Source organism: Ischnura elegans, chromosome 1, assembly GCF_921293095.1.
Source record: "Ischnura elegans chromosome 1, ioIscEleg1.1, whole genome shotgun sequence".
NCBI lineage: Eukaryota > Metazoa > Arthropoda > Insecta > Odonata > Coenagrionidae > Ischnura > Ischnura elegans.
The window spans coordinates 64,894,500-64,921,748 of NC_060246.1; the positions used below are offsets into that span (position 1 = coordinate 64,894,500).

General features: G+C 37.7%; 1 protein-coding gene across 1 annotated transcript in view; it reads left to right on the plus strand.

The window, feature by feature from the left end:
- Positions 1 to 27,249, plus strand: part of LOC124162347 — a 494,698-nt gene that overhangs the window by 123,499 nt on the left and 343,950 nt on the right. Inside the window, exon 2 of the mRNA XM_046538856.1 lies at positions 10,122 to 10,349. Within this exon, the coding sequence (XP_046394812.1) occupies positions 10,122 to 10,349 (228 nt within the window). The remainder of the gene's footprint in view (positions 1 to 10,121; positions 10,350 to 27,249) is intronic.

A 27,249-nucleotide genomic window follows, 5' to 3' on the forward strand; every position in this document is an offset into this window, starting at 1 on the left:
GAGTTATTCCTTTGACCTCCTACTGACACCGTAGAAGGCGAAAGAAAATATTTATATCGATAGGTTAAGCTCCACCGATTCTTTTTGTACGTACCCACTCCGTAAGTGGAGTTTAAGTCACTAGGAGTTTCCTAGGCTGTGTATTTACGAAGTGATAGCTAGACTATGTCAGTTTTCCTAGTTACAGACTACCTTGCATAGGAAAAAATATGCTTGCAACTTACTTTGATATGAATTTAGAATGTATTTCGGTTCTCCACCCAAACTTGAAATATACCATGTGGTAATATCCAAGTTTTTAATAGTGTTTTAAATCCATTTGGTTGAAGTAATAACAAGTCTCCATCGAGGCAAAATATGACAGTGTTCATTTGAAAATAAAACTTTTCAAATCCTTATAAATTCACCAAGTATCAATTCACTTCGCTGTTTATTTACTCGCTCGAATTCAATATTTCCCTGACCATAAACATTTGATATTCATCAGTGTTTACATGGAGAAGCTGAATGTTCTCTGTATGACACGCCTTCGAATGAACCAGATAGGCAAACATCTGCATAAAACATTCGCTATTTTCTCTACCGTGACCTTGTTTTTCCGCACCCTAATCTAAACATCTCGGTGGATCTATGAATATTCGCGGCCTCCTCGGTCCACGCTCGCGATATTACATGTGCTGGCGGCGGAAAGGAGCCTCATTAGTTCGCAGAGGAGGCGAGAGATGGCGCGGAAGGAGGAGGAGGGGGACCACAGCTACCCCCGAGGAACGCATACAAACCGGATGCGCTTCACGTGCCTGAGGACGGTGGCAATTCCAGTTGAAGGTTGAAATCACTACATTTGAGATAAGGGTGTTCTCTTCACCAAAAGTGTATACTTGTTGGAATGCCTCCGCTTCTGCCAACCTGGATTTAGGAGATCAATTTAGTCCTACGCCAGCCTTTCCTCCTTACTCTTCTAACCTAGATGTCTCGAGATTCCTCCCTAGGAATCGCAGTGTCTCTCAGGCATGGCAACGTATACACATGGAGCAGTATGCGTTACCTTACATCCTCCATCCACGCATCACGCGCGAGAGATTCCAAATTGATTTTGCGCTAATCCAGGGGGCCAAAAACTCGTTTCTCAAAGCCGCTAGTCAATTAACTAGACCTCTGAAAATAATCTTACTGTCCTGTGAATTTGAAAACTTCTCGAAAAGATTTCCCCGGAATTATCTCATGAGATCATATAAGAATTTCCTCGATGAAATACCGAAAAGGTTTCGAAAGTATATTTTTGCTGCCAATAAATGAAGTTAATAGACAATCGTTGAGGGACAGGTGGAAGGCAAGAACGGAAAAGGAAGACCTAGAACAAGATATATGGAACAAGTAAAGAGGGATGTGATAGAGGTGGGTGTGAAGAGATTAGCTGATAGGAGAACTGAGTAGAGAGCTGCGTCAAACCAATCCTAGGATAGTTGACCAGTGATGATGATGAATATGTTGGAGATTTTCTATGCGTGACGAGAAATGAACATGTTGTCATAACTTTACGGTTGTAGTTTTTGGTCCATGGATAGCTCTTCATGACTCCTCAAGAAAAATATATATTGCTTGCACTATCATATTGCTTCAAAAACACAGTAACTGCTTACAATATTGAAGTTATGTTTTTTAATGTTTGGTTATGAAATCTATAGTTGTTACTGTAATTCTACCATTTGATGAGGTTCAGTTATATACTCAAGCTCCCAAATAGGAACTAAGAAAAGGAGTTTAGTTTTTACCTGCCAGTGGTAGATATAAAAAGTACATTTTCAATCATGAAATTAACGAAAAATGATCACTTTCGAGGGAAATAACTTATCGTCGACAGGAATACCACTTTATGTTTTCTCTCTCTCTCCCTCTATCTCATGGCATGTATCACTTACCGGTTCACGTACCTTCCTCGTACCTGGTGCTCTATCGTCGGGTGCAAACATCCATTGCCTCGTGGGGGCTAGCGGCGTAATATCTAACCATGTGAGCATGCTCTCCCCAGGGCGAAATAGATTCTCATTTCGAGTCGCGTGTAGCACGGATGCAAATTAAATTTTTAATCTTAATGCAATATCATTTTTTATTGCACGTACGATTTTGATTCTCGGTGGGAAAGGGTTTTTCATTAATATTAACAGTAATTGTCTCGCTGCCGGCGCATAGTGCTTACGACGTGTCTTCTACTGGATGCTTTTCTTAAACGAGGAAGCACACCACGGTCAAAGCGGAGTTTACCCTCTCCGTTACTTCCTCCTATTAGTGAAAGTTAAACACCTGCTACCCTTGACATGCCGTTTGAACCGGCTTGCTTTGAGTGCTTCCTGGTGCGACCGCTACATGAAAGCGAGAGCTGATTATTTTCTCGCTCGTATTCCCATAGAACTCATGGGTACATAATCTCCACCTGCTGCACTTCATTCTGGGGACCAAATTATTAGCACTCCGGGGATGATGTGTGCACACGGGGTAAATAATGGAATGCCAAGCCGCAAAGAGTTCGGTAAAAACTTTGAAGTTTTAAGGTTGAAAATCATGAGATTTTTTATACTCTCGGCTGGTGGTGTAGCAATTACGTGAATGAAAGCCACACCACAATGCTCTTTTGCTTTCATGAAATATAATTTTTTGTGCGGCCACAGTTTTCGCGTTTCCTCTTGTTCTCACAGAATTTCATGCAAGTTAAATGATGGCAATCAAAAACCAAATGATTTGGGCTTCATTAATGGCAGTAATGTGCTCTGTGGTCAAACTGAATGTGCTTCAAGCAGGTTTTAATCACCATGGATTTCCATTCTCTGTCCCTAATTGCATGAAATGACTTATTTATAACGCAATTCAGTCGACGTAATTTTGGATACGAACTTCGAAATTTCATATAAATCAGTCATAAATAATTCCGTAACTTTGCAGTAGGTATTCAAATTTTGGCATCACGTGTGTTTCTTCTGTATTTTTTCTAAATATACTCGAGTAATTTCTCTAGAAAGTGATAGCGAAATATAGATGTCCACGTGCAATACTTTTTTCCTCCACTTTTCCCGAACTAAATGGGTTCAACACCAATACAGGAAGCGTATGTTATAATTGGGTACTCGCACTCATCCTGACTCTTGAACATAATTGAAATTCGTGCGATGTTTTGCGTTCAACCGACTAAGAGCTACTTCTCCGTGCGATTTCCCATCCCCTATCTCTTTTTCCTCTGAGAGAGTTATTACCCGTCACTATCCTTGAAAGTATGCTTTCTTTTTAATGAACTTTTGGAAGCCGGCGGCTCCGTAATGAATGTGGAGAATTTATTCTCTCTCGCAAATTCATTTTCCATGAAATCCTTCTGCGTCGTAGATAAAAGGAATTTTGAAAGCATTCTTTTGTAACATCAACTCCGTTTATGAAACTAAACTTGGTCACACGTGGGTACTAGCTCTCGAGGTTTTTCATACAAATATTTAGGCTCTTTTTAAATCTTGTGTGTCACATTTCCCCCGGCTTATTTTTCATTTGAGTTCTTTCACTGATCCAGTACAATTTTATTTCAGGAATGTCCTCCGGTGAAACCTCTTTCATCATTGCGTCGCTCACCCATGAAATTCGATCAACATATCGTTTTCGGTTCTCGGTATTTGCCTCTATGGGGTCCTTTTTACTTCTCAGCGATGGTAAAACCATGGATGATTCAATCTCTTGATCAAAGAGGTTGAGCGATAATTTATGTGCGACAGAATTTCCTTTGAAGTATGAGCGGGCCCATCATAAAATAACATTAAACTGGTAGCTCACGGAGCTGTTATTGAGCGCAGTTGCAAACTGAATTCCCCCTTACATATCGACCCAAAGGTTGCTTAGATTGGCGAAGGTTCCTCCAATCTCAGGCCATTATTTTAAACATTGGGAACCAGATGAGACATGAGAAATCTACCACCAAGTAATAGATATCAGCTAATAGTTAAGCGAAGTGATTATATTACTATATTAATTTATATTTTTATGTGTATTTATAAGTGAGGTGCAGGAAATATATCAATGGAAGAGACGATCAAAATTCCCGGTCTCCGCCCATTAGGTCCCTGAGCTCGCTGAATCGTTACTTTATAATCTCCTAACTCCCTAATTTGAAGCTTCCTATTTTGATAGAGTCATTGAGTGTACGAAAGACATTACATTTGCACTAGAAGAGGTAAATATCAATTTTATCTCTCGGTACCTATATCTCAGTTATGTTCTGCGGCAGCGAAGAGTTAAATGGTAGCGCGTCACTGACGAACCGCCCACCTCTAAATGCATACTAAACTAGGTGACTTAAAATCCAGTTTCATATGCTTGTATGAACGGGTTACTTGACCAGTATGTTGACCAGATGACGTAAGCTATAAATCAGTTACACTAAATCTAGTTTAATAATAATATCGTTCTCGATACCCAATTTTACGTGGAGTGGCATAATAACATATTTTATTTCGTTCTAAATGATGGACAGGGAAAGAAACGATTAGATGCAGCTTTATTTATTTGATTAGGTTTCCACTGTGAATAACGTTGCAAACCCACGTTGCAATTTCGAAGGTAATGACATGCATAATGCAATTTCGCTTTGGTTTCGGAAGCGGTACCTAACGCATTGCAATGTAAAAAGCTAGTTCTCGCTGTTTATTTATTGCGAACTGTATTTTTTAAGAGGGAGCTAGCCTGTGTACATGTTACAGTGTTGAATGCATTTCTAGGAGCAAAAAAACTCTTGGTCTTGATTCCTACGTCCCTTTTTTGAAGCAGAGTAAAATTCATGAACAGCAAAGTTTTGCTTGAAAATAAGCCACAGACCACTCTTTTCGGAAAATTCTATTAATTCTCGCTTAAGCGAAGGCTGAGTAAAGTGCAACAGAGAAAAAAAGATTGCCATAGAGGAAAAAGTGGAACTTGAAACTTAAATATTAATGCAACTAATGCTAAAATAATTCCTCATTTAAGAGAAGAAAGCCCTTAGGCTATATATGTTGGCCATGGCCGCAACTTTATGATATGGAAACAGATTTACCCCGTGCGAAGTGAAATAATCATAGGTGAACCAAGCCCTTGTGAGCTCATTTCAATTTGTAAAGAATGAATTTTAACAGACGAAACAAAAATAGACGTAAGAATGCACGTAATTTTAACATTAAGGTTGGATATGCTATTCTTTCATTCGTTATCCAAATAAAGGCAGTGGACACTAAGAGTACATACAGGGACCTGAAAATATTTTTTTCAATTGTAAACTGGAGTTAAGTTTACAAATAAAGAGGAGTCCCAAAATTCCAATTGAATCGATCTTAAAGAAAAATGATAACTATATGTGACAATAAAATGGACTCATCCAAGATGGTGCTACTATTTTTTATCGATAGCTTATATCCATAATGTTTATATTCCATTGGTTTATTATTTTACTGGCATTTTTGTTTCTATGTATTGTTACGTTGAGAGTTTGAAAATATGTTGACTTGAGACTTAGAAAATTATAGGCTTAGTTTGTCACATAGGTTTATCACCATTCAGTGTAGTAAATTAATAATAATTAAATAGAAATAATCTACTCGCTAATATTAGTTTGAATGGATACTAGGGATTCTAAACAAGAGTTTCATGGCACTGGTCCAAACCTACCATTGACAACTTTCTAAGCTTGGCATGTATAAAACTTCACTTCGAATTCACAAACCTACTTATTTATCTTTCTTCGCCTGCCGCCTTTTTGCATGAACTTTGAAGGTATGGCGAGTAACGAGAACGTTTGATACTGTTTTCATAAACTTGCAATCATATGTCTCAGTCTCTTATATTTCTCGACAACATTTCATTTGATTCTCAAAGAAATTAGGATTTATAAATGCGTCAACTCTAACGCTTAAGATACTTTGCAATTACGAACTTAAATTTGAAACCGTGGATGCAAATGAAACTGTTCAATGATATTTACTCATGATGGTGGTTTTGTAATTATCATTTCAGTGGTATGATTTAGGCAAGCCTATATTATTTCTGAAGTTTGTGAGGAGACTGGTGATGTAGCGTCCCGTAGTTTCACATTTCTCTCTCTTGAGCTTGTAAGCTGGATTTGAATTTCGATGACGGTTATTTACCCTTTAAAATGAAGTTTCTCAAAGGACTTTGGTGCCTCTTTTTCTAGGCAAGATTGTGTTAGAGGGTCTTAATGTGTACATTGATAAATAGAATGCAAAGGATACACCGACTGTTGGCTATTTTCCATACGTATCATTATGGAAATTTAAATTAATTATTGCTGTGCATCATGCGTGGATAATTAGAGAGCAGTAATATATAAGAACTAAGGGAACTAAAACAAGTATCATTCTCCTTCAATTGAACAAATGAAGGATCTCTTATTTTGATCAATTTCTCATTTTGAACAGCTCTTGGCCGTTTTAACTTAAACATGTTTGATTAATGTATGCGCATATTATTTAAAATATTTATTATCATGAATTTTCCTTGAATAATATTTTTCCTTATTACCCTACAAATTGTTGTGAAATGACTGTGATTTTATCTGATTTAAATTTTATGAGCAACTGCACGTAAGGTAAATTTGTTTTCTGCTATTTTTGGCAAGAGTCAAATTTGTATTTAGAAAGCGTTGCATAATTTTTCGCAAAAACTCTGCAGCTGGATGCTCTAAACTTATACATATTCACCGTACGATTCCACGGATATAATTTACTGGCGGGTAACCCATAAATGCATTTTTTTAATTTTACATATGCATACAAGCAAGTTTCGACCTTATGTGTATTTTAATTGGAGATAGAGATCCTTTGGTACCATGGCTTATTGAATTGAGAGGCATTGACCATTACAAAATGACCCATTTATAATAAACAATCTATTATTTATTTACTTATTTGTGTTTGATTGAAAGTGCTTATCTTAATCAGTTGTTCTCCCTTCCCTTCGCAAAATTGCTAACTTTGCGTAAGCTTAGGGGGATTTGAATGTTCCCTTTGTAAAAATCTTACTTGCATCAATGTATTCATCATTAAATTTTCAAACTAATATATGATAGCCAATCATTTACTAAAACAGAATTAACTTCTTTCTGTCCATTTATACATCTAAAAATGCCCCATTTGTGTATTAATGGTGCTCATAGAACAGTATTTGTCTATTTAAATGATTCATCTGTGTTCAGCGGTCATGCCATTTATTTTTAATGGACGCATTTTTCTCTGATAGGGAGGATAGAATCACGAAGTGAACAATAACAATTTTCCAAATATCCGGGCTGCATACATTTTTTCAGCTCATTTTTTTTACTTGGATTTACCTTCTCTCTGCCGTGTATCGCAATATAACGGTCTAGCTCGATTGAACTAGGAACGGCTTCCGAATAGCACAGCAAATCCAACTGATTTATCTCGCTCCATTAATTACGATGCGGAAACGCTACTGCTGCCCTCGCTGAGAGCCAGGCACGAGGTGTATTTCAATGGATCTGAGTCTAAAATAGACACTCTTATGTCAGATTTCGCTCTTTGTTGATAATATTCTTGCAGTCATGAAACTTTACTAATTTAAAATTTATTCCAAGACTTTAGCGTAGTAATGTATAAAAATTAAGGCGAATAAGTCTAATAAATATTAGTCATTGCCATTTTTCCAGGAATAAATAAAAATTATAAAATCATTTACTTTTCTAGGAGTCTTAACTCCTTTAGAACATAGTATCAATATGCAGTGTGTGCGTTGATCATCTAACTACTAAATGAATACTAAACGCTACAATAAACATATAAATCAATTCATTCAGTAACCATCAACTCAGCCAGCATTCATAGGCCATTCAGTAAGTGTGTGATAATCTTTCTCTTAAAGATTTCCATTGAGGCACTGTCTTTTACCTGTTTCGGCAAATCATTCCACAGTTTTGAGGCAATAACTGCAAATGATATTTTGACTGTAGTTGTCTGGAACATGAGAATTATAAAAAAAACACGGGTCTTGTCTTGTTACAATGTTTGTGTTTATACAACTTGGGAGAAGAAGATCCATTAAATGCATACGGCTTCCATATCCGAGCTAATTGAACACGAAGCAAGACAGGTTGGAATTACATATAATTTAACCGTTTTAGTACTTTAACCGAGAAATCTTGCATATTGTCGTCGTAGGTCAAAGAATGGACTTCTAGGAACAGTTTGAAATGGTGAGCTCTCAAAATATTAAATGTCGGCCAAATAATATCAACCGATTCTCTCTCCTTTAAATCCGTGTGCGTCCTTCCCACACTCCTTCAGACAGTTTCTGTCGTCGTTATCGTCGTAATATGGAAATCAAATACCCAAATGGTCGTATAGTGGCCTTTATACGACCATTTGAGTATTTGATTTCCGTATTGCATCTTTGAGGCGGAAGAGCTAAATTCTCTAGTTTTCATTCTCCATTTCTCCAGTCATCGGTCAAAAATCCTTAGATCAAGATATTATTGCCGCCAAAAAAAATTTCACCAAGGTTATTGACGACTGAGTGAAAAAAATGTGTAAAAGTCAGAGTCGTGCCATCTAGAACTGGCCTTCCCCTAGACAATAGTTTTACAAAATTATTCATGGCCATTTTTCCTAACATCGGTGTATATATTTCAGAGGCTTATACTTGACCAAATTCGAGGATTTTAACATTTTATCTCGGGTGCTCGTGAAATAATCCTTTGTAAACTCCAAAGACAAGCCTACGAGAGAAGAGCAGAGTGGAGTGTATAAGCTGAGGTGCTGTGACTATGACATCTGTAATATTAATCACACCAGACGAAAATTCAAATACTGTTCAAAAGAACGAAAAAACGACTACGCAAATTATCAATCTCTTTGTTGTTTTCCCCTGTTAGACTCTTGAACGTACCTTTAACATGCATGGCTACTGTACAACTCTGTAATGGAAAATGTCTCGGATTTGCGAAAAATCAGTATCGGTTTTGCAAATAATGAAAGGTTGTGTTAAACATATTGTGACCGTTTAAATTTATCATCTTAGTATTTTTCAGTATCTTTTTCCATTCTACTCCTCTTGAGACTTATTAATTATTCACTAGGTCGTTCTTTTTTCTCTTAACCATCAACCTGTAGAATCATGTGATGAAAGTTTGACCACGAATGTTAAGGATAAGGTTTGTGTGGTGGCTAGCGCAGTAATAACCTTGAATCACGACCCGTGCAGAGGTTTTTTGCGGAAAATCGATCCTTAAGTGATTAATACTTGAGCGTTGTTTCTCCAACATGAAGTGTTGGAACGATTCTTCTAATTTTTTGACTCGATGGGTGATGGTAAGCTCAGAAGAATTTCGATTTCATGGTGATGGTACCAAAACTTTGCTTATTCCACAAAGTATTAAGTTTATTTTTAGTTTTTTAATGGTGTTGGATCGTTTATCATCCATCATTGAGTATCGCTCCAAGTTTTAAGACGTACTTTTATTGGTCATTTAGACGATGTTATGTGGCCTTTTTATATAGGAAAGTAGATACATTTATCGGTGTCATAATGGAGATGAATTAACTCTTTCCTGAAAACGGTCGTTACTGGTGGTGAAAATTTTCGAACCTGCTGTGATGCAACTCAGGCGAACATATGTAAGAGCGAACACATGTATCTTGATGACAGTGAGAAAGCTTGCTTGATATTATACTCTTCATTTTATTTCCATTTGGTACATTAGAGGGTCAATTCCATTGGAGAAATTCTCTAAAAACCCAAACTGGGCGTAGCTTATTCACCACGGAGATACGTTTTTGGTGGAAAAAAGTTTAAGCGAATTTATATTGGCTTGTTTATTATTTACATTTATTTTTCATTTTATAGCTTCATTTGCATTAGCATTTCGCTCTTTATAGTCATTAATTGTCACCTCTATATCTTGGCTTGGCTAAAAATAGTTCAATGCAACCGTTATATTAGCTTTTTAGAATCAATGAATATTTTATCTCAAATTTAACATTCTTTCAGGTTGTAAAACATGTACAACGTTTCACCTCTGAGACTTTAAGTAATGTATGCTATTTTTGCCCACGCGCTCTGAACCTCATCAAAACGTATTCCTTGGCCCCCAGGTATGCGCAGGAGCGGTTCCGCGTGGAGGCTGAGGTGGCTGTCAACAGAGCGAACATGCTGACGCGGCTGTGGAAATACACGCCCAATTCCCTCCTCGCCTCCGAGTATATCCTGCACGCCTCACTCTTCTCCATGGTGGAGTTCGATGAGGACATTTTCGCTGCCGGGAACTGCTACGACGCCTACCAGTATGGAAATAACCATCTTTACTGCCCATACGCCTACAGGCAAGTATTTGTTTTAATTGTTAAGGAATGCAGTTTTCATGCTACTCAAGTCTTTTTCTGTTCATGGAAACTATACAATTGTGATTACAGCATTGCTTAAGAAAAACATTAGTGCTGTTTGATGCCACAGTTTTTTTTAATGACCGGCAGTATTTATATCTATCTTGAGGTCGAAAAAATTCTTTTTGCCTATTAAGCTCAACATTTTAGTTGGCAATAGTGTGTGGAATTGGTCGTGTTTTTTGAATGGTTTATATTTTCTATTGTGTTGAAACAATTATTTTTTCTACTCCGGGGTACAGTGGAGAATAAAATAGCTTATAAAATTTTAGCGTATGTCACTACACATTTTTTACTGCGACTGATTACTCGACTGGTCTTCTGCTAATTATAATTCGTCGGGAGTGTCCTTCGGAACTTGAGAATCATGCCCTCCTGCGGTTTTCCTCAAGACCACATCGAATCTCAAATTAGGCGTCCCTTTTAAATTACAAGGCCCCCTTTATTTTTAAAGTGTCGGATGCAAGGCCGAATTCTCTAAAAGTCGTCGTCAGTAAGATGAGAGGGAAGTGACCCGGAAATGCGATCTTGAAAATTGACCCGATTCCCGATCGCTCACACAAAAGGGTCGTTAAAAATTCGCGAAATTTGAATCGAGGTCAGTCTGTGAGAAGGCGCGATTCCCGTTTAGCTTCGGAAGGAAAATTGATCGAAGAGTCAATGGAAAATGAGTCGGTGTTGAATGTGCGGCGAGCATTCCAAGGTCATTCTCAAGTCTGGAGGAAATGAAGAATTATCTTGATGCTAAGAGATCAAACAAGTACGTAAATAATTTTGGGAATCTTTGTGGAACGAAGCAGGCTGTGATACGTCCGAATATGAATGTAATTGCCAACTGTCAAGGTTGGCGTGGAAAATGGAATATTGTGGATATATCTTGCTTAAACTGGTTCAAAATAAAGCTAGCAGACGCTATCAAGGGAGTTGATTATTAGACCTTGTCCAACATATTATGTTTAGTACATGCAATCATCAGAATGCCATAGCCAGGTTTTCTTTACCTGTAGCAAGATTAAACTATATGAATTAACACTTTTACCGTAAGTCTCCGTGAAGGAATATAAAGTGCAATAAGTGGTAATTGGACATACAGGCCTTATACTCTCTTGGTGCTCCCAGAGAAATTGTCCAATTTCAAACCTATGTTATATGGGTATTATGGGAAGGGTACTTTTTATGTTTTCAGTCTTTTTAACTTGAACAGTCATGACCTCATCTTTCTTAGAGGAAGAAATTCAACGGTATGTTACCTTTACCCAACATATATGTGAAATTTCTTGATCACACGCAGTTGATTAAAAAAAACACCCTTTTATAACGACATTTGTTATGTGATATTTTGCAGCTGCTAGAAAAAAATCCTTTAATTTTGACAGCACAGAACACCTGAATGTGTCCGGATGTAGGAATGAATGTGCACTGCCTGCAACACTATTTGCTTTTAATTTGAGATGTGTGTGTCTTAGAATGCAATACACCTTCAGACAAGTACGCAGCGAAGGAATTGATCATTGCAACATAATCTTGGTCTTGGATTTGTAGGATCGTATACTGATTCATACTGATTCGTAACCCGAGGTTCGATATCATCTGTCGAATCCATAATCATCTGCAGGCCATCAGTGATATTAAGCGTGAGTGTTAAACCGGTGTATGTGTGTGCACGGGAGGTGCGTCGATGTAATCCTCACGTGATTTCAATGGCCGCACGCTATTGGTGCCGAGATCGAGACACGAGGATTTAAATCAATTCAAATGGGCTCGATCATTATGGTGGGATGGGCACTCCGTTTGATGGCCACATTCGGCCGCTGAAGGGTAGGCACCAATGCATTAGCCGTTACTTCGATGTTCCCCGTACAGCTCGGGGATGCAACCAGTTCGTAGATGGAGAAAAAAAGTTCGCCGGGGAGGGGGGGATTTAGTGATTGAAGTCGTTGAATACATCGTTCTAACTGCTAAAGCGATTAATGTTACTCACCATCTTTCAGCATTATAATATAGTGCTTTGACTTTTGAATGGATGGTGTTTCGAATTAAAATATTTATTCTTGGCTGGGTTTCGTCTCGTATGTGTTTATACTTTATAGCAACGAGTTTTGTAGTTGGATTGTTGTAGATTCTGATAGAAGTTTGGGTGAAGAGAGTTGAGTGAAATAGTTGTATTAGACATTTGAATGTAAATGGTTTGCGTTTAATCTTTTTTGGTTGTCTCATTTATATTGCAACACGGACTTTGGCGTAAATTATTCATCATCACCATGCTCCTTGAATTTTAAAGAAAAAGCCCCCTACTAGCTCTATCTCAACAAGGGATTGGCTCGAAAGAAACCTAACTAACCACGTCAGTTTCGATAAAAATAAGTCATATCTCTCGCTGCCATAACATATATGACAGGTTGAATACCATTCTGTTATCATTACCTATCAGTTTTTTTCCGATAATTTGCTCAGAATGATAGTATTTCATGTAGGTCATACTTACAACAGGAGTTTTGCCACAAAATGTTATCATGAAACCAAACACAATCCGATGTTGTGGGATAATTAATTTCCATATAGACTCAAACGCGAAGTAAATGTGACATTGGAAACCATTTTAGACAAATCTCTGCTTAGTTTCACCCCAGTCTTCTCCTTTCTAAGAGATATTAACTTTTATAAAAAATGATAAGCAATGTTTTAAATAGGATTAAACCCTCAAATTATACAGTAGCGGATACAGAAATTCAAAATGTACTTTTATACTTAGGTAAAGGCCTCGGTGGTTCAAAATGCGTTTTGAATGCGTCAAAAGCAATGTTTTAAAGAGGTTTTCACCTTCAAATTTACACAGTAGCGGATTCTGAAAGTCAAAACGTACTTTTATCCGTAGGTAAAGATTTCAGTGGACCAAAATGACCCTAGCTGTCGACGCAACCAACAAAAAAACCGTTTCTCTACTACTGCCAGAATGTCGGTTAGAACCTCAGCGAACCAATGCGGCGATATGGGCGGAGGCTGATCTTTCCCGCGAGGGCGTACAAGGCTGGTGGATGATGGCTCTGAGTTTGCCACAAAGGTGTTGTAAGGAGAGCGTGCGAGGGAGAGTTTGATCGGGCTTTCCAGGTCAAAAGACGAATATCTAAAAACCGCGGCAATGGCGAACTGGCGGGGAACGTCGCTCGTGGTGGAACCCGAGAGAAGGAAATCCATTCGTCCGCGATTCGGCTCATCCATACCCATTTCGCTCTCTCTCTCTCTCTCTCTCTGCTACGGAACTCCCGTCGTCATTTGTTTATTCCGTACCGCCCGTAGACGGATGTAGGCCAGTCCTCGTTCGGCATTACTTAAGGGCGATGCTATAAATTTGTGGTGTGTGTTGGTGACTCGAGAGATAACTTCACATCTCGAGGGTATGTGTTCGCGCGCTCCGTTGTACGTGAGGATTTTCCGCCCTGGAATCCAATTTAATTGGATTCGATTTACAGATATTACTTTGAGATACTAACTCGCATTAGACCTTATGTGTTTCATTTTTTATGTTTGAGGGGTGTAATGTAAACGTTTGAGTTCCTCTTTTTCCTGGTTACACTGTGCGGAAGATGTTATCTACATCTACATACTACCCCGATAGCCGTGTCAAATGGTTTGTGGCGCGAGATGTTAGTAAAACAGCCGTTAACAAATAAAACGGAAAAATGAGTTAAGACAGATAAAATGCAAATAAAAAGCCTAAAATATATTGAAGTCCTTTATTTTTCGGGGAAAAAGCGATTTCATATGCCTATCCGTTCGGCAAAACATTTATTCGGCAAAAATATTTGTGTAACGCTTTTAGTACATTTTTAAGCATTCTATGGCGAATCGCGCAACTTTTCCTTGTATTTTACTGGGTTCATGGATTAAGTCTCTCTGCTCCCATATGCTCGCTTCATATTCAAGGTGTGGTCGGACGAGTGCAAAATAGCACCTCTATTATACTTTTTCATCCGGAAATCTTCGCAAAACACTCTTGACAAATCCTAGCTTTTTAAGGGCTCTGCAACAGATATTTCTTATATGTGTTCCTTACAATACCTTCGAAGTTATCGCAACTCTAAGATACTTTGTTTCATCTGTCGCCTTCAGGTTTATTTTCTATCTACCTTGGAACTTTATGATAAATGCTTGATTTGGCCTTCTATGGTATGGTATTTGGAGGAGGCGACCGACAGCTGAGGTCATTTGCGCGATGAGGAAAGGGGTAGGTAAGGAAGGGTGGAGAGAAACCTGGCGTCGGCGTTAGCCTGCTCTTAACGAAAGGCGCCAAGGGGACAAAGGCTTTACGTCCCATCCGACGGACGGAGTGTTGCGCTTGAAATGTTCTCCACACAACATTCAAGCAGGGATCGAGCAATCTCTGAAAATTCTCTACCACCGCCGGGAATTGAACCCGAGCCCACAGGGTAGGAATTCAACACTCTAGCCACCACACCAACCCGATCTCCTTTGACCTTCTACTTTTTAACGTTGATTTACATGTAATTACACTCTATTTTTTGTGTTTAATTTTGTTTTACTCTTTTATGTGCGGAAAATCTCATACCCCATGAGTGTACGTACTACATATTGATATAGGCTTCATATTACCTATACCAGTTGTTTTCCTGGATATTATTCTAGAGCTGCATCATAGTTACCTTCAATACGGGTAAAGTGATGACTTGGCTTTTAATAAGGGGTTTTGGATAAATAGTGTAGAGAAACCCTGTACCGGTTGTGATTAACTTTGAAGTGGAATAATTTTATGGAGTGCATGAGGCACGGAATAAAATCCGCCTTTACCATCGGCCGGCCATTGACAGATTTAACCCTGGGAACCGCAGTTTTACGTTTCAACTTGACTACTGGGCTTTGCTATTAGAGTGACCTCTAAGCGACTCACAAGTGGGGATTGCATTTCACGTATAAAAATCTCTTGGTGTTCTGGATGGGATTTGGATAGGCCACTGCATCCGCTGCACCCGCTTCATTTCCTCAAATATTTACACTTTATACTGCACGAGCTCTGCTTCTCATTTTAGAGTAAACTGATGGTCGAAAAGAGTGTAGCGATTTCTACGCCGAATAATACTCTTGTGGGGTTGCTACAGAGGAGTATTTATTGCCACTTCAAAGTACAGACTGATCTGATAGCCGAGAGGGCTTGCTTATATATTGGCGGTGAACTCTCTCGAACGCCGCGCCGGAATTTCCATGAACATAGAGGAATTTGTCTGGAAAGAGAGGAAAAAATTCCGGCCGGCGCCGAGAATCGAACGCGGGTCGTTCTATAGGGAGTCGAACACCTATCCTCCGGTTCAACTCCTTGTTGTGGCGGATAATACGCCACAAAAGGTATCCTGTATGGTGTGAAACGGGAGAAGATGATTCTGGAAAAGAGAGCGAATACGTTCGAAAAGTCCGCTTCCATAGAATACGTAATTACTCTTGATAGGAGCTTCTCACGCCTTGGAATGTGTTAAAAGTTTGAACATAGCCACCATAGTTTTTGAGATTTCAGTAATTTCTAAAAATAATTGGACCGATTTCATGCCTGAATCTCGTAATGGCGTTGAATTCATTAAAAGTGGCTGTGAAAACTCTCCGCTATGTTCTCCGTTTGTAGTAGGATCTTCTGTTTCATATCTTACTTCTTCTTTTAAAGGCAAGAAATGTGATCGACTAAAGAGATACCGGACAAAAAAATCTGAGTACACAATGATTAATGATTCTCGTAGTTATAATGAGATAATTGTGAAGGGGAGGTGGGCTTGTAAGAGCAATTATCTCTGATACGATTACGAAGCTATCGGTCTAGACCTACGTCATGTCATAAGTGAGAAATTTTCTCTAGCAGTGCCATTTTAGAAATTAACTTTACAATAATCGATATTTAAATGATTATAAACAGGTAACGTGCCAAATTACAAGTCATGCGGGCACTGGTTAAGAATTTTACGCTAGAATCCTTCATTATTTTATTCTGAGCAAACTTACTATAAATAAAATTTGTGGAAAAAACAAGCTACTATAATTAAAATCAGTCAGAAAAAATAACCAAATTTGCTTTCTACGACTTATAATCGATACATTTTATCATTTTCAAAAGTAGTCTTGAAAATGTTAAGGTTAAGTTATAGAAAGCAAATTTGGTTATTTTTCCTAGCTTAATATGGCATTCTATAAGGTTAAGGCCTCAAAAAATAATTTCAAAAATTAAAATTATTCATTACTGTACGCCATTTGACGTAAGTCGAATCATAACAGACCCTTAATCTTATACGTGCTTGGTAAATGTAAATAGGAATCTCAAATAAATCAGTACATAGTTACAGCAGCTTTTTTATGACTTAAAAATAGAAAGAATTGCATTATTTTATAATTAGCCATAGCATACGTTCACGCATGCAAATACTATGAGAAGAAAAACTTGCAACTTATTACAGGCCTGTACGTTTAATGATGTTGATGAGTCGAAGAAACCTAGGAAGGTAATTACTATTTCCGTCTTGGGAAACCAGGAAAAAACTACGCACTCAAAAAAAATCATTTTAAGTACATCTCTTTTCGACACTATTTTTATATTTTGCTGAAATTTAAACATGCACTGTAAATCCGGAAGCAACATTTGATATATAGAGAATTTTAATGTGTCACACGAAAATTATAGGATATTTCTGGGAAAATTGTTCGTAAACGGTAAAATTTTAAGCGTCATTACATTGGTGTTGAGAAAAATGTTTTCCCATTTATAATTCGTAATTAGCAATATTTATTATTTAGGAATGGAACTGACCCCTATCTTTGAATGTAGGCATTGAATGTAGGCCCCGATTTTAGCTTAAAATTTTTACATGTATTTGGCAAAGGTGAAAAACTAGATTTTGTACAAAATTTTGAAATAGGAGTGTATTCGAAGTTGTTTCGTGGTCGATGAATTGGTACCAACGATGACCTCACCTTTCCTTAAGGTGAGAGTCCCTTCTCCTCCCTTGAAAACCTTGTCCAACGACCCTGAATAGACATCCCACAAATGAGTACCCAACCTCAACCCCCCCTTTCCTACTTCTATTTTTTACCCCACCTGTACCTACCTTCAATATAAATACCAGGCTTGCTGCTCTTAGGCTAGACAGCTCTTGAGAATGATGCGTAAGCATTGCAACCGGTTGAGTAAGATTAAAAATATGTGGAAAATTACCACGGCTCTCGGCCGACGTTTCGATGGGCGAGTTGTCCATCGTCTTCAGGGCATGCCTATATGGGTAATGGCGTTGGAGAACCTGACCCTGACCCTGGGTAATGATGGAGTTGGAGAACCTGACCCGGTGGAAATCCCGTGTAACCTTCCATAATTCTATACGCCGGGAAAGCCTACGATCATTCTTTACTTTTTTCCATGTTTGCATTGTAAAATTCTTAAGTGACAACGTAATATGCAACAAGGCCATAATTTTTTACGAGTCCTTTAAGGAAAACGATAGCGCAGAAGAGTAAGCGTGTGAGATCTTTGATCCCGCCGCAGGTCTTTCCGCTCGACTGGGTGCTATCCGGAGCAAGGAGACGTTTTCGGAGTCTCAGGCGGATTGGAGGGATCGGTTCCTTTCTCGAGGTTGCCAGTTTCCTGGTATCATGCCTCTAATGCCATGGCCTAGGGGGAAGACACATCCGCGCGCATGCATTATGTAGTGCGCGCATGTTGGTCTACTCATGGGTGGTCACGTGCGGCCTTTGGGAGCAAGGCGATCCACACACTCGTATGCAAGTATCCCTTCCTCTTCGATCCAATCTATGGAGCACTAGCATCGAGTCCTCTCTCCGTATATTCACCTCCGTGATCTCCGCTCGTGGCCAAGCCGTGTGGAAAAATAACACGCGACCTGCCCCTTCCCGAGGGGAGATCTCGCCGAGTTGACCTTAAGTGGCCTTTTGAGATGCAATGAATATCCTGTCCTTAGTCCTGGGCAATTTATCAATATTTTGGTAAGTATCACGATTTATAAATATACCTACAGGAAATGCGATAATCGGTTTTTATCATAGGTAATCCATGGTTTTCCGGTAATATCACGATAATTGGTATGGTATCCAGAATCAAAATATCGCGCCCTATAAGAATATGATTATAACTTTCACGATAATGTATAGTGGTGTATCATTTAAAAGAAAATCTTTTATAATGCGATGATATATCGTGATAAAACATCCATATACATTGTATTACATCCGATGTATATAGATAGTTTACTGGGAGGTGATACATATTTTTTCATGTGATATATCACTACATTTCATTATATTATGGGCCAAATAAGACAATAGATATCATGTAGATATATAATAGATATATGTAGATGTATATATATGAGAATAATGGAAATAGATAATTATCGTATTCCCATATTGACTTCTCAATATTATCCAGATACACCTTCCTTTCTACTTCCACCTCCTTGCACGTCGCCCGTGCTTAAAGGTGTGCCCCCTTTAGATGGGGGAGGGAAGGGGTCTTTCCGTGCTGGACGATGGATGCAATCCCCTAGAGATGCAACGGATGGCCTGTCCTTCCCCGGGAGAGCATCGTGCACTGCGTCGCACGTAGAATATCAAGAGGATAAACACGGGTGAATAAAGTCTGGATCGGACAAGTTAAATAAAACCCATTTCTTTAAAGCCTGTTTGAGCTTGCTCGAGTGACCTACTTTTTACATTCTCGGGAGGGGAGGGGGGAATTGCTAAAATTTAAAATAACGGAATCGTTAAAGAAATCCACTTTGCGCCGCTACGAGGGAAATTCACTCCGGTTAGTAATTAAGCCCTTCGCCTCGGAAAAGGTTACCTGTTGAAACTCACGGATATGCATATAAATATTTGAATTTTTTTCTCAAAATTTGCAAATAAACTTAATCGTACTCTCTTAGGAGGTACTCCTTTGCATTCAGAGTGACTAAATGAAAAAGATGTAACAAGTCATAGCGATCATTCGCTATGTGTATGGAAAATAACATTTGCTTTTTCGTTTAATGTGAATGAATATAATCAATTCAGGCTTGGAATTGTGTGAGCCATTGGAATTATTTACAAAACCCGCAAGCCGCCTCAATAGGCGTGTAACGGGAGATGATTTGGACGCCAGCCGTTATCATATAAATAGGAAATGCTCCAACGAAGTTTCCCCTAGTATATATTGTACCAAGTCCTTTATTGATTGGGGGATAAACGAATTCCCACACCGATCCATTTGGAAATATATCTGTCATAATTTATCGTTTCTGTGCGACTTGGAATATTTTGGGGTTCTGATGACGTTCTTTGTGCCGTTGTAAAGGATACCTATTCCCAATTGCGCAATCTAAGCATAGCGCGATGTCTCCGAGTCAATAACGGCTCTATAATACATTGTATATTCTAATTATGCAAGAAAAAAAATTAATTTAAGTCATCAATTCCTCGCTTTGATCACCTAGGAGTAGTAGAAAACCAACCTCACGTTCAGGAATATGTCAAGTGAGAAATGTGTGTGGATTTATAATACAAAAATTAAAATATTCGTTGGGAAAAAACTGGATTAATCATGAGTAACTTTAATGGTCATTCCTGGAATAAATGTTTGTTGGAATTCATTCCGCAGGTATTATTGTTGTATCTCTCGTGATGGTTCATAATCTAAGTGCGAATCGGTAACTACAGTATTTTTTTATTTTATATCAGGGGGTATACATGAAGATCCATTCTTGCACATTCTTGGAAAATTTTCGGATATTCCTTAATTGTTGATAGTTATCATGGGTCTGGTTCATCTCTACAATGAACAAACCTACGAACACCATTTGCAAGCATCTATGAAAGTTTAAGAAAATCATGATGATTTTCTTTAGGTTCTGACCTTGAAGTCAGAGAACAATTTTGTAACATATTTTATTCAATGAAGGTTTGTGTTGACTGGAGGTCAACCTGTAAGAGAGGTAGAAACAAGGTCATATTATGGCTACTAGGAAATGGTGGGTGAATTATTACGGTTTGACTGTAAATAAGTGCGATGATCTTTGATTAGGTTTACTCTGGAATGCATGGCTAATATTTCTCCTACTGCTTGGAGGCGTCTAATAAGACTTGGAGATAGTTTCCTCGGGGCAGGAAGCCCGAAATAAAGTCTTAGTAGTCGCCGCATCTAGATTTTCATCTTGGATATTAGGTGAAACATTCTCTCCTCACCTTTTCCCAAAAGTCCCTTAGCTTTTTTTTCTCGCTTGCCTTCTGAAAACTCCGAAAGTTTCCAGGCGGAAAAAATATTTATGACTCTGCAAATTCTACTTGTCTTAAGTAAAATTTGATGCACTTTAGTCAGTGGACTTCCTGCTTTCTAGGAGTTTTTCAAATTAATTTTCATGTGTTTCATCCATTAGCTTGTCTAGTTATACTTGGTTGGGTTGATGCACTTATAATTTAATATATGTCTTATTTTAAAAATTTCGAAAATATTACATTATGAGGTAGTGTTTCAAGGAGAACTGACTCATTGTGTACTCCATTCTACTAATGTTCGTTTTAGCTTTTAAGCTAATGGATAAACATCGTTCCACAATCGTATTGGTTTTTTTTCATGGAGAGAGAAGTAACATTACTAACACGTCTTCGCTCATTTACTTCTTGCCATCGGGATAGCAAGGACATGGTTCTCAGCGAAACTCGTTTACAACTCCCGTGCAAGCTGTAGTTTAGGGTTCGTTGGATAAAATGCACGCTTTTTGTGTGAAACTTGGAAAGAACATATGGGGAACTTTTTCCATGATAAGGGAAACATGTCTAGGTTGTTATTTGTTGGGAAGTTAAGTCTACCAGTGGCGCAAGGACTTTTTAGAAGGCTGCGAAGAATCATGCGATGACGGTGTCCCTAGACGACCATCAACGACCACTATCAACTAGAATCAAGGTCAAGACCATTTCGTTTCTTTTTTTACATTAGGAGTCCAGAAGCGAAGTTGAGTGAAACGGTAAAACTGTCAACGCAATATTTCACCAAGGGTTCAACGGATCAGGCGAGGGGTTTATCGCCGGAAACTAAAGGTGATATTAGATCTTGAAGTAAAATTTGATTCACTTTTTCCTAGCATTATATCTCACTGTAGGAATTTTCCAAATTTTTCAGCGGAACAATTTTACCCTATAATTTATATATTTGCATAAATTAAGGATTGAACATTCCCTTAGTCACGGCATAAAAATGTATAGAAATGAAAATTTTAAAGCTATATTGAACTCTACGTGATCAGAGTAGATTATGATGTGAAAGAGAGACATATTCATCCTGGCACTCTCTGTCGAAATGCTGTGCTTGTTACGAATCTGTGGACATGCGCTGTGAATCCAAATTTTTGAAACTGATGCACCAAGCATGGATTATTTACTATCATTTTTCTTATAAATGTATCTAAGCCTTATCTCTCATGGCTTAAAAAATTAATAGTAAGTAGTGCTGTTCATGATACTCCTTTATGACGAGTGAAGTCATCACTGGTTAATTTAACTCATATACGATATCTTTTTTAGCTATACTCATAGTATCCAGTTGCTATTCCTCTTCATGAAACCTTATACATCTATTTTTCCGTAGTACCCTAACATTCATCGTGGGTTACGGAGTCCCCTAGTTGTCAGTCAGTCGGTCGTATGTCAGAACCCTCTCATGAATTTGTTTTGGGACGTCAACTTTTTGGAAATCCATATCGAATAGGCTATGAAACCGGTCGATGTCGAATAAATATTATAGTACGGAAAGTGATAAGTTGGTGTATCATTCACTTTTAGGCCTCTCTCAACCCACAGCACCTTCCTCTGTCTCCCCTTTTCTCATTCATCATATCGAGAACGTCTTTCCTGCTCATTCTCATCCATTTTTCTTTCCCCATCCTTCTTGCACCCTCAGGGTCCAGGTTTATGTAACATGCAACGCCACGTCTCTCTTCGAACCTTCCATCATTAGTCCTTTCTTGTGGATGAAGGCCTCCTTGACCAGCATCATTCTGCTCGAGATCTCATTTCATTGTCGACTCAAAGTGCGTGCGTCTTAGTTAATTAAGTTTTTCAATTTGCTCTAGCCAACGCTACCTTGCATTCATGCTTAACATTGCTATATTTTTTCGGTATAAATTCTCATCTCATGAGTTTTTATTTTTTCCAAAGCATATTGTATTTCATGGTTCACGTTGATTCCGTTTTACTTTGCTTTGTTTTTTGTAATGCCAATGGTACGAAGGTCAGAAGTTATTTATTAATGCAAGCCTGGTTGTCAGAAAACTGAGGAGACCATGTTACAGTCTGTCTGATCGCTTCGTTTTTGCATTACTTTTTCACAACCTTCCCTATCGATTTGTATGCTTAATCGCTATTACTTGTGATTTACACCGAGAAATCTAATTTTTTACTCCTTTCTGCAACTCATCACTGTCTAACATGATCATTTGCGCGGTCCAAATCATATGTCATGCCAAATTCCTATTCGGTACATTTATTGCCCCTTCAATCGTATTATTTACGCATATGTTTGCTTCAGGTCAGCTGGTAAGTCTTATTCCTAAATTATTGAAACATTACAGTAATTTAAATATTTATTATATTCTAGGATTCTTTCCAATAATTACTATTCAATTGCAACTTTGACGTCTGGAATTGCCTTCCATTTCCTGAAGCGGAGGTTCCCTGAACTTTACGTAACATTTCTAAAATCTAATGTTTACATCATAATGGTTTCCTTTTATGCTTATCTTTCTATTTCCTAATGTTTATATCCTTTTGTCTTCAGCCGCCATTGATGTTTGTGCCTTCTTCGATTAATCCACTCGTTCACACTTCTTTTGCGCTAGTCAGCTCATAAAGGGTGTACTCTGCTCTCTAATCCCCTTTGAATCATCCATGTTTTCTCTCCTTTCCATAATTATCTTATCCTTTGAACGTATTATTTCACTATACGACCCTAAAGTTTTCCTCCTTTCAAAATTAAAACTATTGTGAAATATCTTTATAAGTTACGCATGATCACGTTACCATATGTTTGGTTCAAGTGTAACTAAAATCTTCATCCTCTCTTTCTGAGCAATAGTGCGTGCTTTGGTCGTAAAAAAATGTATTTTGGCCGTTTTACATGAAATAAGGGCTATTAAATTGGCCCATCTATTTAAAAAATAATCTTAGATTTCTTATGAAGTTCATAAATTGATATTTGACTATTCTTAAAATTATGCATCTTATGTGTTTTTTTATGGGAAAATAGCTAGATAATGACGGCTTTAATTGCCTATGTATTCAATTCATTCAATTTTATCTGCGTTTTGGAGGGAAATTAATTCACTAAATTTAGCGCATCCACTAATATAAATAGCTACTCTTTATTTAAATTGTGCTTCGGCGGGAAAACTCGGTGAAGTGGTTTAAAGTAATAATAAAATGTATTTGCATGGCAATAGATATTTCTCTCTAGATATTATGGTTTATTATATCATTATTATACATATATATTATGGTTTATTGTTATAGTTTCATTAGATATATTCCATGTTGGTCTCAGATTAGAACAACATTTAACCTTTTATGTATTAAATTGTTCTCTTTTATAATTTTACTTTTTGAAGACACGAGGAAAGCAATGGGGCTCATTGTGTCGGAAATATGGGTTAAGGATAAAGTCGCCACGATAATCCCCTAATTATTCTTAAGCCCCTCTACTCAGGATACCTTGGGTTTTAAGCCGCAATTACTACACATATGTCTTATATTCTTCAATTATATCCAAATGTAGTGCTGGTCCTCCAAGATGTGCAGTATGGGTGAATAAAGTAGAATACAAAAAACTCAGATTTGCAGGCTCTTTTCATTAATTATTTTGCTTAAGACAATGTATTAGGACGTATAGTATTTCTGAATGACGGTTACCATGGGTATTAATTCATGAAGAGGGACTGCAAGGTAGTGGAACAGAAAGATAAACCATAGGTCATACCACAAATGATACCTAATTGTTTTCGGGTAAATTAAAAATATACTGTTTTAAACAATTTTCTACTTCTCAAATATTGTAAATTAACTTGATCGTTCATTCGATAATTTTCATTTTCAACTAATTAAATTATGATAATTTGTCTTGGGCTTTGAGTTTTCTGCTTCAGGTTTAAGTAAACCCTTCATCTGTAGTCCTCTCAGTGCATACCAAAGCTACATGGATGAAGGCGGTACTTTGTGGAAATTCTGAACGTTAGACATGGTAATTGAAGCAACTTTCCACACAGCTTTATAAGTGTCCCGATCAATTTCAACGACAATGCGTCCTTTTCATGTGGGAGCAAACAAGCAAAAATATTTTTAACAGGCTTTTTTTTTATATTTCCATGAGAAAATATGACCCAGTGGACGTGTTAAAAGTGGTGAGTATACTCCACATGAATGCAATGGAGTGCATGCAGGTCAAACGGATAGTAATTCAAAAACCCAAATGATCGAACACAAAATCAATGTAGGTCATTTTGGTCGTAAATCATAGTTTACTTCTCACCTCCATTTGCCTATAAGAGTGATTTTAACCCAAAAATATTACATTCATGCCTTAAAAGTTTTAAGTTTATCAGTTTAGAAATATTATAAATTTTTAAGAAATTTGATTTCACCAAATATATCTTCTACGAGTATTTGTAATAACTTGACAACTCTTCAGCCTTTCCAGGTGTTTTTAACGGTTTAATAACTTTCTTGTGAGCATCAACATCGATCTTTCCGAACTTGGACAGTTATTGCATTTCAATCCGGCGAAGGAGAGAACTCTCTGATAAATTCTTTCCTTTGATATTATGCACCGTGGGTGATGGTGTGGAAAGAAGGAAAGGAAAGCACCCCTTTTTATGTGACTTCACTAAATGCGGAAACAATAAAAAATTCATCCCTTGAGAGCTGCGTGTAGATCTAAATCTGAACCGTATGAGTGTAGGAAAACTTTTGGCTTGAGTGGGTACAGTTGATACGTCGTATCAGCAGCAAGTTTGGGCGACCCAAATCCGTTGCAGGAAATTCAAACTGCTAAAAATGCTAAGATGTGGATCAATTCGTGTCACTGGCGCCCCTTGTGACTCCTCTTTTTTCATAGTTATAATTTCGCTTGATAAACTGCGGACTCGTAATGATTTTCAGCCCAGTGCAGTGGCTGTGCGACCGTGTTCATTCTACATCCTTTGATATCCAATGCGTTATTTTGCTCATGTACATATTTTGAAGTAGCTGGTTGGTAAAAAACAATAACTATCCTTTTCAGTTGAAGTGTTTATTCAGCCATGTCGTTTGATGTTTCTCCAAGCAGGATAATAATAATAAATAATAATTATAATTTATTCTTCCATGAATGCATATTTTTTACAGGTTATTATATCCATTCAAGGGAGTTAGGAAGCCTTTTAGGCAATATGCCGGTGTTTAGGCGAAGTTCAAATTTCATAAACTGCGGAAATGATAACACATAGAAAAAAAATACACAATACCTAGAGAAAAAAAGAAAAAAAAAACATTTTGAGCGTAAAAATATCATAATTGAATTGACCGTAAGATGACGTACAACATGCAATATACAACGCATATGATGCCAAGTGTGTTTAATACAATCTACCGACCCTTTACAATAACTTTTCATTGTCATCAAAAGTTATTATCCATTTTTTTATAAACCTTTTTTATTTACCAAAAATTTGTTTCTTCAATTGTATTTGGTAGCATATTATACAATTTTGGTCCCATATACAAAATTTTACTCCTTTTGTGCATCGTTAAATTAGGTTTGTGCATAGGGATCGAGAAACCTCTTTTTAATAAGAATTTAATATAAAATTTTCGTATGATAAATTATTGTATTCAGTTATGATTTTATTTTTTTAGTGCATAAATGTCGAAGATAAGTGTTATGTTTTTAGAGTTATTAGAGGATGATGTAGGGTATTTAGTTTATTTTTGATAATTTATTTTATGGGCTTATATCACCATTGCATCTTGCTAGTTATGTCCACTGATTCGTCTTTATGAGGGTTCCTAAAGGTCTTTTATATCTCAAAAGAAGAAATTACATTCATGGGAAACTTATCTGAAGGGATCATCTGATAGTATGATAATATTTTTTCAACCACCAAATAAGGCAGCTAACTTTCAAGCTACGCTATTAGGAGAATATTTTTGTTGCAATAAGGATGGTTCCGAAGATTGGCCACTTAGATTATTCATGTAAAAGAGTACCGTCTGTTGCTGAAGTTGAAACGATATTATTCGTGTAAATGATAAAATTTATTGCTTGGCTAATAATTCCTAAGGGAAGATATAAGTACTTCTTACTAAACATACTCTCGAACATATTTTTTCAGTTTTTCTTTGGTGCATCCTTCTTTATTCAAGAACACGAAAAATGTTGCATCACACACGTAACATTTCACGCACGAATAAATTCGAAAACCGAAAATTTCCTCGTATGCGTCTGCTGAAATTCACACCGAGACAGATACCTCCGGGATCCTCTTAAATGACGTTGTCCTTTTCCATGACACGATAACCCAAATAACTTGTTTTCCTCCCGGACAAAACTCCAAGGGGTGACGCTTCTTGACATTTCTCCTCGCTGACGGTTTGCTGCAATTTGCCCACTCGCGCCGAGAGAAAACGAACGGTGGCTTAGAGAACGTGGGGCTCTTCCGTAAGCCGATGCACGCATTCATAATGGAGTATGAAGCCGACTGCACTCGACCCCTGCGTCTCTCCGTCTCTCCGTAGGATATGTGTTTCACGGTGCGAGAGTTTAGGCGAGGCTCTGGTCTCGCTT